General features: G+C 43.4%; 1 protein-coding gene across 6 annotated transcripts in view; it reads left to right on the forward strand.

The window, feature by feature from the left end:
• FNDC3A (fibronectin type III domain containing 3A) overlaps positions 1 to 19,056 on the forward strand; it is a 356,645-nt gene that overhangs the window by 317,458 nt on the left and 20,131 nt on the right. For all 6 annotated transcript variants that reach the window (XM_075337265.1, XM_075337266.1, XM_075337267.1 and 3 more), the window contains 7 exons: positions 1,160 to 1,298; positions 3,303 to 3,371; positions 6,035 to 6,153; positions 10,916 to 11,021; positions 14,491 to 14,663; positions 15,485 to 15,598; positions 18,841 to 18,990. In XM_075337265.1, the coding sequence (XP_075193380.1) occupies positions 1,160 to 1,298; positions 3,303 to 3,371; positions 6,035 to 6,153; positions 10,916 to 11,021; positions 14,491 to 14,663; positions 15,485 to 15,598; positions 18,841 to 18,990 (870 nt within the window). The remainder of the gene's footprint in view (positions 1 to 1,159; positions 1,299 to 3,302; positions 3,372 to 6,034; positions 6,154 to 10,915; positions 11,022 to 14,490; positions 14,664 to 15,484; positions 15,599 to 18,840; positions 18,991 to 19,056) is intronic.

Here is a 19,056-nt window from a genome sequence, read left to right on the forward strand (position 1 = left end):
GGAAATGATACCGCCCTACCAGAAAAGACATAGAAACCTGCGTGCTGCTAATGAGACCACCTGAGAATAACATTTTAAAGGAACTGGTCAGGTCTGATAATGCTGTTAATCTAGAGATATTGGGTTAATAGCATTATGAAGATATGTGGCCACAGTACTGAAAGTGCAGTACCCAGGAGAAACTGGATATTTTTTCTGTCTTTCGGCCATGCAGGCACGCCTGTAAAAATTATGGTCTCACAGTACTGTGAGCGGCAGCTATAAGTATACCCCGACAATGACTGACAGCTGACTCCACACTTATTACAGCTGCCACTCTCATTGCTGGAAGTGGTAATTTCTCCAGGCATGCTGCATGACTGAAAGCCGGCGGCTCCCAGGAGCAATACAGTTCATGTTCTCACAGGTGCCGCACTTTCAGTACTGTGGCCAGGCATCTTTATAATAACCTTGACATTAACTCTATACCTGCAGGTAAATTGCATTATCAGATCTTACAGGTTCCCTTTTAAGTTTATATACAAAAATAATACCAGAGCATTTTCTTTTTCCCCTACTTAGGCTATATTCACACAATGCGTTTTTGCGGCATTTTTGCTGCGTTTTTTTCTGCAGCAGCCACAATCTGCTCTTTTGGCAGTGAAGAAGCTACTTCCAAAAAGTACATTTAGCTTTTTGTTTTGTTTTTTTTTTTTGGCTACTTTTTTGTGTACAATACATGTTTAATAAAGTTTGTATGATTCACCACAAAAGCAGGAAAAATGTAGCGGTTGCGGTTTTTGCACTCTCATTGCTTTCAATGGTGAAAAACGGCTGCAAAGAATTGACATGCTGATTTTTTTATTTTAATTTTAAATTTTATTTATTATAAAAGACTGTAGTTGTACACTTCAGCCAGGAATAAAAAAGCAATTTTGTATGAGATTCTGAAATCTCATAGCTTTTTTGCTGATAATGTAAAAAGCAGCTTTTCATTTGCATAAAAAAAGCTGCAAAAAATGCATTGTGTGAACATGGCCTTTTTAGGTGCTCACTCTTGATGCATTTGTTATTTTGGTTCTACAATCTGCCCTGCAGTTTAATGTGTCAGCTCAGTTACAAGCATCGTGCACCTGATTAGTTGTGTCTTCCGATATTCAATCTGGAACCCTAATTCTAGGTTATTGCATATAACTCAGAAGGGAAGAGCGGTCCAAGTGAGGCGGTGGAGTTTGTCACCCTACCTGACAGGCCAGGGGCACCATCAAGGCCTACTGTGAAAGGAAAGGTCCATGCACAGAACATCCGCATAGTGTGGGGTGAGTAGACAAGTAACTTTGTAAGCATTGCTTTCCGTATTTTGCACTACTATTGTCTTGTATTTTATCATTTTATCTCATAGATGCATTTGTAGTTTTGCCATTTGACGCTAATCCATTATCCAAAAACCAAATATAACAACAATATAGGGAAACATGCATCTGTATTATTCACATCTGAATCTAGCCTTATGTGGACATTAAGCCACGAAGTAAACATAAGAGAAATTATCCAACAGATTTGTGATTGCAGCTCTGGATCTTAATACAGATTTAAACTTTGGATATGAATTCTACATGGAAATGGTAAAGTGCTGAATGGTGAACATACACCTTTACAAGCAGTTTGTATTGTTCACATGTAGCTTCCTCAATTAAAAGACGTGTTTATAATTTGTTGCTAAATATCATATTTTTCAGACTATAAGACGCACATTTCCTTCCAAACATTTGGGAGGAAAATGAGGTATGCGTCTTAAAATCCGAATATAGCTTACTGGGAGGTGGAGAAATGGTGCGGGTGGCTGTCTGTGCGGGTGGCTGTCTGTGCAGGCGGGCGGCCTCCCTGTGCTGGTTGGCTCGCTGCCTCTCTGTGCGGGCAGGCTGCCTGGCTGGCTGCCTCTCTGTGCGGTATGGCTGGCTGCCTCTCTGTGCGGGCAGGCTGCCTGGCTGGCTGCCTCTCTGTGCGGTATGGCTGGCTGCCTCTCTGTGCGGGCAGGCTGCCTGGCTGGCTGCCTCTCTGTGCGGTATGGCTGGCTGCCTCTCTGTGCGGGCAGGCTGCCTGGCTGGCTGCCTCTCTGTGCGGTATGGCTGGCTGCCTCTCTGTGCGGGCAGGCTGCCTGGCTGGCTGCCTCTCTGTGCGGTATGGCTGGCTGCCTCTCTGTGCGGGCAGGCTGCCTGGCTGGCTGCCTCTCTGTGCGGTATGGCTGGCTGCCTCTGTGCGGGCAGGCGGCCGGCAGTATGGAGCAGTCCAGTGCGGCGGGGGTCCCAGATGCTGGGTGGCTCCTGGAGTCAGCGCGTGACATGGAGCTCTCGGCTAACAGCTCCATCTGCGCACGCGCCGCTTCAGGCGCCATTTCATTGAAGCCAGGACCGCCAACAGGGCATCTGGGACACCTGCCATACAGGCATGCTCCACACAGCCACCGTAGCTTCCGCTCCCAACACAGCTTCCGCTGCCACGCCAGCACAGACTCACCGCTGCCACGATAAACCGCACGAGCACAACCCCTGCCTCCTGTGACTCCACCCCACCACCGCTGCTGGCCCCCTCCGGTAAGACAACACCGGAGTATAAGACTGACCCCATTTTTTTATTTTATTTTTTTTGGATCTCTAAATTTGGAGTGCGTCTTATAATATGTTATGTCTTGTAAAACAAAAAATACGGTAAATCAAGTGGGTCATATAATGTTCTTGATATTGTACATACTAATGTATTAAGGAGTTATGTGCAATTCTCAGACTGTAAGGAGCCACCTTGCTTCTAGTGACAATGGTTGGATCTGTGGCCTATGGATTGGGAAAACAGACTGAGCCCCGTGGTTGGGCTGTGGTGTAGATACTTGGAATTTAGTTAACCTGTGGATTTCCTACTCCAAATGACTTGTAGCCCAAATTATTTTACTGATAACTACATGCAGTGTATTCTCTCTTCTCCCCAAAACTCCCACTCCCACCTTTTATAGAAAATTCTATCCTCTAACTTTCATGCACATATGCTTTCTTTTTTTTTTGTTTTGTTTGGTTTTGTTATGGTTTTGTTTTATGCACTGTATAGCCTTTTTTATTTTTCAGACTGCTTTTTTGAAAAAAAATCTGCGGAGGAGCAATGGCCTAAAAAATAAAAATTGACATTACAAACAGATGTGATTTTGGCCTCAAAAATGAATTGTACATCTCTTTTCGTAGCTGATGTGAAATGTCCTATTTATATTGTTTGTTTTTAATTTTTTTCCCGATGAATGAAATAGATTTTTTATTTTCTTTTTTCCTTTCTCTTAGATCCACCAAAAGATAACGGAGGGTCAACAATTACGAAGTATATTGTGGAAATATCTGAACAGCAAAATGGTAATTAACTCCTAATACGTCTGTTTAAATAATTGTCTATGGTATCAGCACAGCTTATAATGGAAAATACATGTAATGTAAAACGCTTTGTTAAATATAGTGATAACCACTAAGGTGATAAATCATTGGTTTTCAGGCACTGCTCTGCCATTTGTGCATCTTCTGGATTCTTGATGATAGGTGCAGGCAGAAGAGTCCACAAATCTGGGCCAGAAATTACAATGATAGACTGCTTTACCCTCCCCTACTCCAAGTGTCCATGAGTGTAGTCAATCCTGAGAACTGAAAACATCTTTATGGGTTACCTCTTAAAGAGATGGTTCACTACTCTGCATAGTGGCCACCTCTCTGTAAAACTGATAGGGAAGGCTTTTTTTTTTAATACCTTGTTCAGCCAATTCTGCCTCTTAATATTGTGGTCCGCTCATCCTGATGAAGTGACCCCTGGACTCCGTGACCTCTGAGATCCGGTGATGTTACGCCAACTTCCGGTTGACCTGTCATCACCGTTGCGGCCCCAGTCTCTGTGAGTGACTGGGCTGTCGGCGGAGATTCACCAGTCGTCACAGCTCAGCATCATTCATGCTTTAGGCGCTCTGCAGTAAAGGAGAGCGCGCACGAGATGCTGGGCTATGATGAGCAGGGAAACGCCGCCCACCACTCAGGGAGACTGGGGCTGGCCTCTGTGGTGTCAGGTCAACTGGAAGTTGATGTGACATCACTGGATCTCAGAGGTCACGGAGCCCGGGGGATTATTCATGGAGATGAGTGGACTGCAATAGGGCCGCTCAGAGGCAGAATTGGCTAAACAAGGTATTTGAAAAAAGCCTTCCGTATCAGTTTTACTGGGATGTGGCCACTATTGCAGAGTGGTGAACCACCTCTTTAATAATGTTTGGGAATTGCAAGTCCAAGGTGATCCCATCATGTCCTCCTAGTTTGTTTTAACATACACTGTGAGGATTTCACTGGTTGCCCCAGAGGGGGCATTCTACTCATGAACCAAATGGACCTGTTATACTACTATACTTAATAGCTAAGAATCTAAAGGTATTTTTATACCGTCCGATGTGCAGTGATAAATTACATGTTTGCCGATCGCTTCATGATTCAAATGCGAGAAGAGTGATCCGGTAGTCATCGTTCAGTGCACGTAGTCTGCCATTATGGTCAGCACAGCAGCGCAGGTCTTGTTGATACAGGATAATGCGCTGCCAAGAATGATGATCTTTTGGGCAAACCAAACCAAAAGATCATTTTACCCAGCAAACAGGCGTTTTGCTCATTCGTCGGGTGATTGGCAGAATAATTGCAGGAGTGCCCGTTTCCTGATTGTGCCATGTAAAACATAACACCACAATATTTAGTGCCATTTAAAATCGTAGCCTGACACACGTCATTATAATATGCAGCTTATTCTGATGGCTCCAGTTATGTTTTCAGGAATATTTTAGCCTTTTACATTTACACTGTATACTTTGTTTTTTTGTCCTGTATTATCACAATGTACTATATTATGTTCATTTAGAACAGACTTCTTGAATAGGTCTAGTAGAGCCCCATTTATTACCATGAGATGATGATGTACAGGTCATTCTTCATGTGTACACACTTAAGGCCGCTTTACACGCTGCGACATCGCTAGCGATCTCATTAGCGATGTGACACGCCCAGATCGTTGCTACGATTTGCCGAGATCGCTCATAGGTCCTTTTGTAGCGGTCACATGTACCCATGTACAAATGACGCTACATCGTTCAGCGATATATTGTTTGACCAAGGCGGTCGTATGGACACCGTCACACAGCATTCCTCCCAACGATTCCGCCAACGTCAGAGGCGTATAATTGTCCTTAGCATACACCCTGGCGTGACACCAATCAGAGCGGAGGAGACATGGAGCATTGCTCGTAACGACACACCCACGTCGCTGATGAAGGACGCACTAACGATGTTGTTCGTCGTTGGAATGGTGTCCTATGTAGCAATATGTCTGCTGCGTTCGAAACGACGAACAATATTTTGAAACTGAACGATGTGTCAGTGATCAACGATTGTCGCTAGTTTTACGATCGTTCTGAGTCGCTCGTAGGTGTCACATGCAACGACGTCGCTAACGATGACTGAAGTGCGGCACGAAAACTGTGACCCCCCCGACGACATATCGCCAGATAAATTGTAGCGTGTAAAGTGGCCTTTAGTATTATTAATACTTATAACGTAGTTTCCCTGACTGACCATTTCTTTTTCTCTATTTTTTCCTGTTTGGTCCTTTTGTAGGTGTCTGCTCTGACATGTCCTGTATTTGTAGAACCATCCATCTTTTGTTTTCGCCGTTTCTACATTTTGTATCTGTAATAGGGCTTTTTCCTTCATCTTTTATGACGTGCGGTCTGTTCATATAAAGCTATTCATTCCACCCGATAAGCATATTTTTAAGACAGATTGTCTTTGTTAAATCATGTGTACAGTACACAATATGTGAGATTTCTCCTCTATTGAGGCTGATCAATGGGCTTCCGCTTATGAGTTTGTTACATTGACTCTTGGAAGCTTTGATGTTTAGTTGCGGATCTCAAAATCCTTTTTCTAGTGGTTGTAGGAAGCCGGCACAGATGGTACTAACACAATGGTTTGTGATTGGCTCCAATCTAATCTTTCAGGAAACAATTGGGACACTGCGTACTCCGGCATGGCGAGAGAACATGTGTGTGACCACCTGAGCCCCGGATGCTCCTACAGGATTCGTGTTCTCTGCGTGAGTGAAGGTGGACAAAGTCTGGTACGGATTGCTACATTTTCTTTTTTTCACCTTTTTGGTTGTGATGTAGATGAGCTTTGGGTAAATTTACAGTATATCACAAAATTGAGTACACCCCTCACATTTTTGTAAATATTTTATTAAACACAGCACAGTATTAAGCACAGAAGAAATGGAGCTGTGATACAATGTAAAGGAGTCAGTGTACATCTTGTATAACAGTGTAAATTTGGTGCCCTCTAAATAACTCAGTACAGTCATTAATGTGTAAACCGCTGGTAACAAAAGTGAGTAGACCCCTAAGTGAAAATGGCCAAAGAGTGCCCAATTTGCCATTTTCCCTCCCCCGTATCATATGACTCATTAGTGTTACAAGGACTTAGTTGTGAATGGAGAGCACATGCGTTAAATTTGGTGTTATCGCTCACACACTCTTACTGATCACTGGGAGTTCAACAAGCCTCCTTATGTCAAAGAATTCTCTGAGCTGAAAAAAAGAATTGTTGCTCTACATAAAGATGGCCTAAGCTATAAGACGATTGCCAGCAACCTGACACTGAACTGCAGCACAGTGGCCAAGACCATACACCGGTTTACCAAGACAGGTTCCATTTAGAACAGGCCTCACCATGGTCGACCAAAGGAGTTGAGTGCACGTGCTCAGCGTCCTATCAAGAGGTTGTCTTTTCAAAATAGATGTATGAGTGCTACCAGCATTGCTGCAGACGTTAAAGGAGTGGGGAGTCATTTTGTCAGTGCACACTGGATCAAATTGGTCTGCATGTCTGTTGTCCAAGCAGGAAGCCTCTTCTAAAGATGATGCACAAGAGACCCTGCAAACCGTTTGCTGAAGACAAGCAGACAAAGGACATGAATTACGGGAGCCATGTCCTGTGGTCTGTTGAGACCAAAATAAACTTATTTGCTTCAGATGGTGTCAAGTGTGTGTGGCAGCAACCAGGGGAAAAGTACCAAGACAAGTGTGTCCTGCCTACTTTCAGGCATAGTGGTAAGAGTGTTATGATTTTGGGATGTATGAGTGCTGCCGGTTGTGGGGAGCTACAGTTCATTGAGGGAACCATGAATGTCAGCATGTACTGTGACATACTGAAGCAGAGCATGATCCCCTCTATTTGGAAACTAGGCTGCAGGGCAGTATTGCAACCTAATGCGTCAAAACACACCTCCAAGACAACCACTGCCTTGCTAAAGCATGTCTCCAGAGCTAAACCCTATTGAGTATATGTGGGGCATCCTAAAATGAAAGGTGGAAGAGCACAAGGTCACTAACATCCACCAACTCCGTGATCTTGTCATGGAAGATGGAAGGGGATCCAATGGCTCCTGGGAAGCTCCAGTGAGCTCCATGCCCAAGAGAGTTAAGGCAGTGCTTGAAATTAATGGTGGCCTCACAAAATATTGATACTTTGGGTACAATTTGGCCATTTTCAATTAGGGGTGTACTCAGTTTGTTTACAGCGGTTTAGACATTAATGGCTGTGTGTTATTTAGAGGACACACAAATTATACAAGCTGTACACTGACTACTTTACTTTACATTGTATCAAAGTGTCAAATCTTCATTGTTGTCCAATCAAAAGATATAATAAAGTATTTACAAAAATGTGAGTAGTGTACTCACTTTTGTGATATACTGTATCAAAGTTTTACTTTTAGTATTCTGGTTTCAACATGTTGATGATAAAGGTTGCAAGTTTTTGCATTTTTATGCTATCCATGACATTTTAACATAAAGTAGCATTAAAGGGAACCTGTCACGTGGAAAAATACAACCCATTAATTTGGAGATATGGGGTTAATCTGCAGGTGGAATATCATTCTAAACCTGCCCTGCACTTTAAACCCCGCTGCCGGAAGGAAATGAACTTTAATCCTCCAGCAGCACTCTAATTTCAGTCATGGAGGCAGCGCCAGCATGAGTTCAGTCACTGCTCTGTGTATGGAGAGCGACGGCTGTAATTACACCCCCCACACTGATGACAGATGCTCTGCATTAGAGGGAGTGGTCAGTCAGTGCGGGGGGTGTAATTACAGAGAACTGTGACTGCGCCGGTACCGCCCCATGACTGAAACCAGTATGCTGCCAGGAGGATTAAAGTGGTTGTTATTATTATTATTATTATTATTTATTATTATAGCGCCATCAATTCCATGGCGCTTTACATGTGAAAGGGGTATACATAATAGGGACAAGTACAATAATGAACAATCAAAGACAGACAGGTACAAGAGGAGAGGTCCCTGCCCGTGAGGGCTCACAGTCTACAAGGGATAGGTGAGGATATAGTAGGTTAGGGTAGAGCTGGTTGTGCGGCGCTGTATCAGACTGAGGGTTACCCAGGTTGTAGGCTTGTCGGAAGAGGTGGGTCTTCAGGTTCCTTTGGAAGTTTGCCAAGGTAGGCGAGAGTCTGATGTGTTGTGGCAGAGCATTGCAGAGTATGGGGGAGACACGGGAGAAATCTTGGATGCGACGGTGGGAAGAGGAGATAAGACTGGAGTAGAGAAGGAGATCTTGTGAGGATCGAAGGTTACGTGCAGGTAAGTACCAGGAGACTAGGTCACAGATGTAGGGAGGAGGGAGGTTGTGGATGGCCTTGTATGTCATGGTTAGCGTTTTGAACTGGAGTCGTTGGGCAATGGGAAGTCAATGAAGGGATTGGCAGAGAGGAGAGGTCAGGGAGTAGCCGGGGGACAGGTGGTTTAGCCGGGCAGCGTAGTTTAGAATCGATTGTTGGGGTGCGATACTGTTAGAAGGGAGGCCACAGAGCAGGAGGTTGCAATAATCCAGGCGGGAGATAGTGAGGTAGTTCATAGATAATAAGTTCAGTTCCTGCTTAATATGCAGGTGGTGAGGAGGATCAGAATGCTATATCTGCTGGTTAAGGGAACCTGTCACCAGAATTTTTGCTATTAAACTAAAAGAATCCCCTTCTGCAGCTCATGGTCTGCATTATTAAAGGGTCATCTTGCTACTGGGCCCCCCTTTCAGACCTACATAACAACTTTATAAAATATGTAAATGAACGCTGGGGGGGCGGCGAACAGCGGCTGGAGGGGGGGATAACTTACGAAATACAGCCTGCCTACGGGGCCAGCAAACCTCATTACCATAGCAAAAGGTAATATTTTATAAAGTTGTTATTTAGGTCTGAAAGGGGGTCCAGTAGCAAGATGCACCTTTCTAGAATGCAGCCCAGGAGCTGCACAAGGGGATTCTTTTAGTTTCATAGCAAAAATGCTACTGACAGGTTCCCTTTAATGGCATTTTTCCACGTGACAGGTTCCATTTAAGAGGAGAAGACAGGTGTGCATTGACAGATTTACTATAAATTGTGGAAGCAAACATCCATAAATTATAGAGGAAATCTATACCTGCTCATTGCTTCACGTTTTGGACTGACGAGCAAAGACTATCCCTTGGGAGATCTGCAAGGAACACTGCATGCAAATCGTGGGAACTGTGCTACGTTAGATACTGTATTATGTATAGTGCACATCCCGAGAAGAGCACCAAAGAGCGATTCCTGTGTAATTCCCTTTCCTTGCAGGGATGGCACTAGGCAGAACACACAGGATCTGTTATGCCCAGAGAGTTCCTTTAAAGTGAAAGTGTCAGCAGGATTCAGTTCCATCCCCCAAACTATATACACATGTAGCTCTTTAAAAGACATAACTACTGAGAAACCAGTGTTTGAATTGATATGTAAGACCATGCTAGATCCAAAGCCTCTGTCACTCCACCTCTATTCCCCGCCCAACACCGCCCGCCACCTCCTGCTCGACTGGCAGCTACTTTTCCTGAAGTCACATAGCATAGAGGCCGTCAGTCAAGCAGAAGGCCGTGGTGCTGTGAGAGTTGGAGTGACAGAGGCTTCAGATCTACTGTAGCCCGTCAGTTTCATTTCATATCAATTCAAACTGAATTCTTGTCTATGGAGGAACAGACTTGTCATGTAAAAATAGTTGGGGGATGGGGGGTTGTCTCGGACCTCTATAGCACAGTATGCATATAGTGCACTGGCAGCCATTATATATACGTCAAGTGATGTCCTGGGATTCAGGAATCCCACCAGAAACAAAAAGAAGCACACTGATTTAATTTAATCAAACATTTTGCTTTTACAGTGATTTTTTTTCATTGAGGTGCAGGGTCGCTTTACCATCTCTCTAGCAGAATGACTGGTTACATTCACTAGACCCATATTATACCCCACTGTGTTCATACAGTAACAATGGTATAATTGGTTTTGCCATTTTAGAAAAGAATTGGGCTATATCCAGTTAATATTGCTAGTCACTGGGGCCATGATGGAGCTAAAACAGAGGTACTGTTTAATATAATCACATTATTCACGCCACCCTATTGAAATTCCCCACAGTTTGACCATAAAAGTGGCTGTGATAATGTGCCATGATTGTAGGTCCTTAATGGTTTTCTCTGCTTTGGACCATTCCTACATGATAGAAATGTTTGTTAATGATTGATGAGAAGATTGCAAATTGTCCCCTTTCTTGGATCCATAGCAATTGGCTATAGTCTGTGGGCAAACTTGGTAGAAAGTGCTGTTTCCCTGCAGCTCCTCCGCAGGACAGATTAAGTACTACACACTACACCGTGACTCCAGGTCCTCCAGAACTAGAGATGCTCTTTGTGACTATTCTTCACAGCTAGTGTACCCCAAGAACAAATACAATTTTCAGTGCAGCAATTGTCAGTAGCCAAGTTATTAATTATTGGGGTTATTTTTTGTGACTTCTCAAGGCCTCCGAGACGTTGGCAGTGCAGACCCCAGCTGTGATACCGGGACCTTGCCAGCCACCAAGACTCCAAGGCAGACCACGGGCAAGAGAAGTCCAGCTACGATGGGGTAATGTTGGCAGCATGGAAATTTACATGCAATAAATGAAACCTCGTAGAGCTCTGTATTGTGCAACGCCTCTATGATTCCTCCTGGAAATGTATAAATAATTCCAACTGTTTTCCAATAGGATGTATTTCCAGTGCTCACATTATGAGACTTGTGTCAGTACACATCCTTTGGACAAAGGTAATGGGAATATCCATATGGAATAATACAGGAAAAGTTGCTCCAGAATTACCCTTCTGGAGAGCGGACAGCCCTCCTTTAAAAATTGTTCTTCGTGGTTTATCTTTATATTTTTAGAAAATTGCTAATTGTGTAAATCATTTTGTTATGTTAAATGTAAATTATCTTTTGTAACACTATGGGAAAAAAAGTACTTTTTCTTCAGCAACGAACTGACTCATACTACAGCAGCGTTTTCTGTGCAGGCTCTAATCTGGGCGAAGGTCACTGTAAAGGGAAGGGAAAACTGCTGTATGATCCGCTCTTGTGAATGGTAGAGCTCACTATATCTACTGTACCTGTCGTCGTAATCCTGGCTGTGAAGATGGGACTTCTGAAAAGTCTTCTGTATAGCTTAGGAATGATGAGGCTTGTAAAAGCCTTAGTGGCCAGTGTAAAAATAGCAAGATTTCAGATGGTTTGGTATGGAAAATTATTATAAAAAATAAATTACTTGAAAGCCTAATTGAAACAATAGATTATTTTCTGATACCAAATTACCTTTACCTTCCTGGTTATCTAATAGTAATTGATCACATGTAGAGATGAGTCGACCCGTGAATGTTCGAGTTCGGCTTAACTAGAGTTAAAAGTTTGGTTCGATACCCGAACTTGACCCTGAACCCCATAGAAGTCAAAGGGGACATGAACTTTGGTGCAGTAAAATTGTCATAGTAATTTACCTTCTCACCCCCCTGCAGAGTGTTTTGGGGGTTTTTTGTTTGTTTTTTTTTTACCTTGCTCATTCTCGGGTCCTCTACCAAAGGCCTGGGAGTTTGAGGGTTCTGCACAAGATCTTAGTTGTTCCCAGCCTTACGCTTTTCTGGACAGAGAGCTCAAATGTTGCTCCTGGGATCTGTTGTAACCATTCTTCCAACTTAGGGGTCACTGCTCCAAGTGCTCCTATCACCACTGGAATCACTGTTACCTTCACCTGCCACATCTTCTCCAGTTCTTCTTTCAGGCCCTGGCATTTCTCCTGCTTCTCATATTCCTTCTTTCTGATGTTACTGTCATTACGCACTGCCACATCAATTATCATTGCTGTCGTCTGATTCTAGCCTACTGTCACAATATCTGGATGGTTCGCTTATCCTGCTTATCCGTCTGGATCTTGATGTCCCACGTGATTTTAGCCCTTTCATTCTCCGCAACCTTTTCTGAGGTCTCTCACCTGGACGTAGGGGGACTTTGCCCATACGCTGTACAGACGTTCCTGTATACAATTCCCGCTACTTTGTTTTGGTGTTTGGTATAGGCTTTTCTTGCTTGCATTTTGCATTCTGCCACAATGTGTTGGACTGTTTCCGTGGATTATTTTCATAGTCTGAACCTTAGGTCTAGTCTTGTGTGGTGGTAGATCCCTGCTTTTATGGATCTGGTGCTTAGTGTCTGCTCTTGTGCTGCTATGATTAGTTCCTCTGTGCTGTCTTGGAGTGCAGCTTTCTCCAGCCATTGGTAGGATTTCTCAATGTCAGCCACCTCCATTATCTGTCTGATACATCCCATGCAGCAGCTTGTCTTCCCATCGAACTTCATGTTCTTGTTCTTCCTTCCATGACGTTTGTTGTTGCTGCCTTAGGCTCTCTCAGCATACCAGCTTTTGGTGCCATTTTTCTGATGTATTCCTGGATACTTCTTGTTTCGTCCGTGATGGTGGCTTGGATGCCTATCATGCCCCGACCGCACTCCTTTCTGCTGTAATACAAAGTTTGGGTATTAAATTTGGTGTGGAAACCCCCATGCATAGTAAGGAGCTTCCAGGTCTTTAGATCTGCAGCTTCCTCTCTTCTTTTGGCCAGCACACTATGCCAGCAGGGTATCTGATAACAGGCAAGGTGTATGTATTGATGACTCAGATCTTATTCTTGCCATTGAGCTGGCTCTTCAGGACCTGTCTCACCCCTTGATGGTATTTGAATGTTGCTGCTTTTCTTGCCTCTTCATCATGGTCTGTACATCTGCTATGCGCCCTGCTCGTAGCTCCACTCCATCAGTCTTTACTACTTTGCCTCTCTTTATTACCTGCCTGACGCATCTCTCCAGTACGAAGGACATTGTGATGTCTTCGCTGTAGATCCTTGTCAGGTGGACCAGTGAATCGATATCTCGTTAATTTTTTGCATACAGCTTGATGTCATCTATGTAGCGGAGGTGGCTGATGGTGCTTCCACTCTTGAACGTGTATCCATAGCCAGGCTCTGTAATTAACGGACTAAGGGAGTTCAAGCCTATGCAGAACAGTAATGGAGACTGCATTACCTTAGTATATGCCGCATTTGATGGTCACTTCTGCTAGTTGTCTTGAGTTGACTTCCAGTGTTGTCTTCCATAGTCCCATTGAGTTTTTGAGGAAGGTTCTTAATCTCCTGTTGATATTGCAGAGCGCCAAGCATTCACGGATCCATTTGTGTGTGGCATTGAGTCATAGGTTTTCCTGTAGTCAATCCAGGCTGTGCTGAGATTGGTCTGTCTGGATCTTGAGTGATTGCTCCATCTACTAGCAGCTGGTGCTTAGAGCCTCTGGTGTTGTCCCCAATGCCTGTCTGAGCTGGATTCATGTACTGATTCATATGGTTCTGTAACTTGGTGGCTATGATGCCTGACAGGAGTTTCCATCTCATTGTAAGGCAGGTTATTGGGCGGTAATTGGATGGAATTGTCCCTTATGTGGATCCTTCATGATCAGCACCGTTCTTCCTTGTGTTAGCCAAGCTGGGTGGTGGCCTGCTTCTAGCACTTGGTTCATCTGTTTTGCCATGCGTTTATGTACCACTGTTAATGTCTTTAGTTAGCAGGTGTGGATTATGTCTGGGCCGAGTGCTGTCCAGCTCTTCATTATCGTGACATGCTATTGGATGTCTGCTTCTGTAATGGTGACTGGTTCATGTTCTCTAGGTGCTAACTGTGTTTCATTCTCAGATCCTGCAACCACTTCACAAATACTTCCAACTTTGTGTTGGTATAGCACATTGTTTCCCAACTCCAATCCTCAAGAGCCACCAACAGTGCATGTTTTCAGGATTGTTTTGATATTGCACGAATGACGGAATTATAGGGAACACTGGTTTAGCACATAAAATCCCTATGAAGAACATTTAAGTTTGCGGGTGTAGCTTGATGTAGGAAAAAAAAATGTTGAAATGTTCACTTGGTATGATTACTTTATCAAGGCACCGTCATATATAGATAAATAATTTCTTTGCCATCATGTATAGAAATAGTACTTTTTAACGTTTTATTTCTACAGCACCCCCTTCAGCAGATGGTGGATCTCCAGTCACCTGCTACAGCCTGGAGATGTCAACTTGTGAAGGTGAACAGAGGGAGGTGTACCAAGGAAATGAGATTGAGCACACAGTTTGTGGTCTTCTTCCAGGAAAAGCTTATAGCTTCAGGATACGTGGAGCAAACAAAGCTGGGGTATGTATATTTCTGCACTATGAGAGGTTACTTTGCATCACGTTTTGAGAATTTGTGGCATTGTTCATCCTGATCATTACAATTCAGGTAGATTCCAGAATTTACAGATTATCTTTAGTGAACGTATCCATGCAATTTTAAAATGAATTAATTTGATTCCTCATAGAATATGAATGCCCTATACACGTACAATCAGAGCTCCCAAACCCCTCTCCATCTTTGAGGCCAGATTCTGCTCTGCTTAAAGACCTAACAAGGCAACTTAGGACTGACTTTTCTGTTAGATGGGAGGTATATTATAAAATTGTCAGATAGGGATGTAAGAAATTAGAGAAGATGAAACAGTTAAGGCCGCTTTCAGACGTATGTGCCGACGGGGTCACTGACTAGAATGGTGCAGACGTAGTCGCCGTGTGCTCTGTCGTGCACCATATTCAGAAATATACGCTTACTGGAGGCGGACACCCAGACACAGTCTACTACACCTGGGTGTCCACTTCCAATAAGTGTATACTCCCGAAAATGGTGCACGACAGAGTACACGGTGACTCCATCTGCACCATTCTAGTCAGTGGCCCCGTTGGCGCATACGCCCGAAACCCGTTTTGCTGGAGGTTCTTACAGAGACCCCGACGGGACCAGTGAACGGGGAAAGGAACGCAGTGTGAAAGCGGTAGGCATCTACCTGCAGTCAACTCTGCTCTCCATGGAAAAATGCAGTGGTCGTAGACTGGATTATTGGAAATGTTGTGCACATGCTTTATGGCTCATTGTTGGCATTTTAGTAATACAACATACATGCTTTATCATTTATTCTTTAGTTTGGACCATTTTCTGAAAAGAGTGACATTACAACTGCACCAGGACCTCCAGATCAATGCAAACCGCCTCAGATAACCTGCAGATCTGCAACATGTGCCCTTATACACTGGGAGGTAAGAGTATGAAATGCAATCGAAGTCTTCTAGTCCTAACTGCAGGCCAATTTTTCACACAAATAGTGATCCTTATTAGATTTTCACTTATAGGAAAATATAGTCGTGGACCAAGCGCCTTACTGTATATAAACGGTTAAAGAGGTTTACCGATTTGGAAAATAGCCTTGTTCCACCGTTGCAATTTGTAACTGCTTTATTCACCCTCCTTGTCTAGTGCTGAGTTTCCGGTGTTGCTCTTTGTCTAGTTTTGTCTGCAGCGCTGACATCACATCAACAGCGCTGCAGCTGATAAACGACCTCTGTGGCTGTGAGCGGCTTATGCTGTCACCTTGGGCAGAGCCACTGAATTCAGTTATTGGCTGTAGCGTTGTCGACATGTCAGCACTGCAGAAACGAACCCGCAGCAGCGGAGACTTGGCGCTGGACCCTGGAACGGTGAGTATATCACACAGTAGTAGTTTCTTTTTTAATAAACCTAAACTGCAGCTAGGGAAGAGGAGTTAACGTTTTCAATGAATCGCTGATAGTAGCTAACAAGATGGACCTCTTAAAGTTCTTATCAAAATTTCGGCTTCAGCCTTACCCTTTAACAATACAAAACTCTGTAAGTCTTTGTGCACACGATTAGGGTTTACAGCAAAAAATTCTTCTTTGAATCCTGATGTGTTAGCAGGCGATAAACTGCCTAAGAAACGAGTTTTTGCTGCTTTCCTGACGCGTTTTTGACTCGTTGTTTAAATGCGTATGTTGCAGATTTTTCCTCACTCCTTTGAATTGGTGAAATCTGCAGCAAAAATGCTGACATAATTGACACGCTGCAAATGTAAATCTGCAAGGAAAACTAAGCAACATCTGCATGAGATTTTCATCCCACTTCACTGGTCTAAGGAAATCCTTTAAACTTTGTGACAAAACTGTGGAGAAAAGAAATGCAACAAAAATGCAGCGTATGCGCAAACCCAAAGCACTTCAGTTGCCATTTTTTCCACTAATTAAAAATTTCCAATACTTGAGAAGATAGATACTCTTTCTGCCTGTACCTAAACCTAATAGACTGTGCTGGAGTTCTGATTATACGCCCTTCACCCATAGATTTCCATCTCATTAGCCCAGTTTTGGCTTCTTATACCTGTGATTCATCAATAAACATTTATTTAAAGGGTTGACTGTTACTTGGAGAATCCCTACTTATTCGCCATGTTTGCCCTTGTTAAAATAAAAAGCTTATACTCCACTCTTCCGGCATCTTTTCAGCGGTGTCGGCACTCCCTCTCCCGAGGCTCACCTGACATTATTACATCATGTGAGTCCCGCGTCCAATTAGCACTGGCTTTTCATAGTTTTTCGGACATATAATTAATTAAGAGGAAGTGAGCGGCCAGTGCAGCTCTCTTTTTTCTGATTATTTGTATGTCCGAAGGCAGGGACAGTGAAGCCAGCTCTGATTGAGCACGAGGCTCGTATGATGCAACAATGTCACGCGAGCCTCGGGAGAGGGACTGCAGACACTGCTGGAACGGCTGTGGGAGGGGAGAAGAGTATAAGCTTTTTATTTTAACAAGGGCAAACATGGCAAATGAGTAGGGGTTGTCCAAATAGTGGGACAACGCCGTTCACACATGTGCTTGTATACACAGCCTTCAGTGCACCCAACTTACTGCATTAAAATTAATAGTAAAAGCTTTCCATGAAAGGCACTCTGTAGCTCGCTGATGGACTTCAGGGAAACTCTTTAGGGAGTTCCAATTTGGCGTTCTCAAGATAGTTGCATAGTTAGATTTAACTAATAAGTATAATAATGCATGTATTTTAGGGGGCAATGTCCACTGTTTGTGGTGCACTTTGGAGGTCGGGAAATTTTCTTGCTTGATGCCTCCAAAATATGCCAAATAAAAAAAAAAAAAAAAAAAACCTTTTATAGCTTTTTTTGGACATTTATGAGATACCTCTCATAGAATAGTGCAGCAGAGCAGATGACACTGTTTTATACTGCTTTAAAGGGTGTCACAAGGTTTTTTGCCACCGAATCGGAGAGCAGCATGATGTAGGCAAAGAGACTTTGATTCCATCAATATATCATTTATTTGGCTTATTGCTGTAGTTTTGATAAAATCACTTTTATCACCAGGGGATTATCATTAAACAACTAGTAAACCTGCTGCCATGTATTCCTCAATATTCATGAGCTCAGTATAAAACCCCACCACTGATTGGTAGCTTTCTGCCTGTGCACAGTGTATAAAGAAAGTCGCTGACCTGTAGTGTGGGCGGGGTTATACAGAGCTCAGTATTCAGAGAACTGTTAGTGTGATTTTATAAAAACTGCATCAAGCAGCCCAGTAGCTGAAACATTACTGGAATCAGGGCATTTGCCCATACATTATGCAGCCGTCAGATGGGATAGCAAGAATTAGCAATAGCAATTTTCTTCAAAAAGGTATCCTAACAGTATTTTAGCCTCCATTGTGTAAATGGAGCTTTTTTTGGGTGCTACGGCATATGGATACCGCATATGTAGCATAGTGTGCACCTGAGCATTGACCATTTCATGCAGTTCATATATATTGTCTCTCGTACAATAATAGAGCTAGCATTCAATAATCCTATGTCAAATTATATGAGCCGTGCGTGAGACTTTTAAAGGGGTGGTCCACTATTAGGACAACCCCTCCTCATTCCCGTTGTTTGACCCCACTAAAATAAGTCTATCCTCCCCTCCCGTATCGGCGCGTTGTCAGTGTCCGCGTTCCTGTGGCTCATCTGAGAATGTGACATCACGCAAGCCCTGCGCCCAATCACCGCTGGCTTCTCTCTCCCCAACCTCTGATGTATGCGTAATCAACAGTAAGGGAGTGGTCAGCTGCACTCTCACTTCTTGTTGATTACTCGTCTCTGAAGGCGGGGAGAGAGAAGCCAGCGGTGATTGGGCTTGTGTGGCATGCAAGCGCTGGAACTGCGTCGGCACAGACAAGTATAAGGTTTTTTTTATTTATTTATTCTTTATTTTTAAGAAGCCAAACAATGGGAATGAGGAGGGGTTGTCCTAGTTGTGCACAATGCCTTTAAGGCATACTAGGGTTACTAGCTTTGAGAAATCCAATATTTTTTTTTTATTGTATTTTCTGTCCTATGTGCTCTTTAACTGTAAATTATTAATCCTAAATGCAATAAATGTGCACAAGCCATAAGGATATGTGATTTAATGTGATTTTTAGTTTTTTTTTATCTTCATCCAACAGGCCCCCAATAATAATGGTGCCGACATCATGGAGTACAGGGTGGAGTGGGGCGGCATGGAAGGCTGCATGCAAATTTGTTACTGCGGACCTGGCTATAGTTACGAGATAAAAGGTCTTTCTCCAGCAATCGTATATTACTGCAGGGTTCAGGCAAGTTTCTATACAATTATCAGGTCATTTACTACCAGACCATCAACAAGGTCTGTCCTGGTTTTA

This window comes from Anomaloglossus baeobatrachus, chromosome 2 (genome assembly GCF_048569485.1).
Source record: "Anomaloglossus baeobatrachus isolate aAnoBae1 chromosome 2, aAnoBae1.hap1, whole genome shotgun sequence".
NCBI lineage: Eukaryota > Metazoa > Chordata > Amphibia > Anura > Aromobatidae > Anomaloglossus > Anomaloglossus baeobatrachus.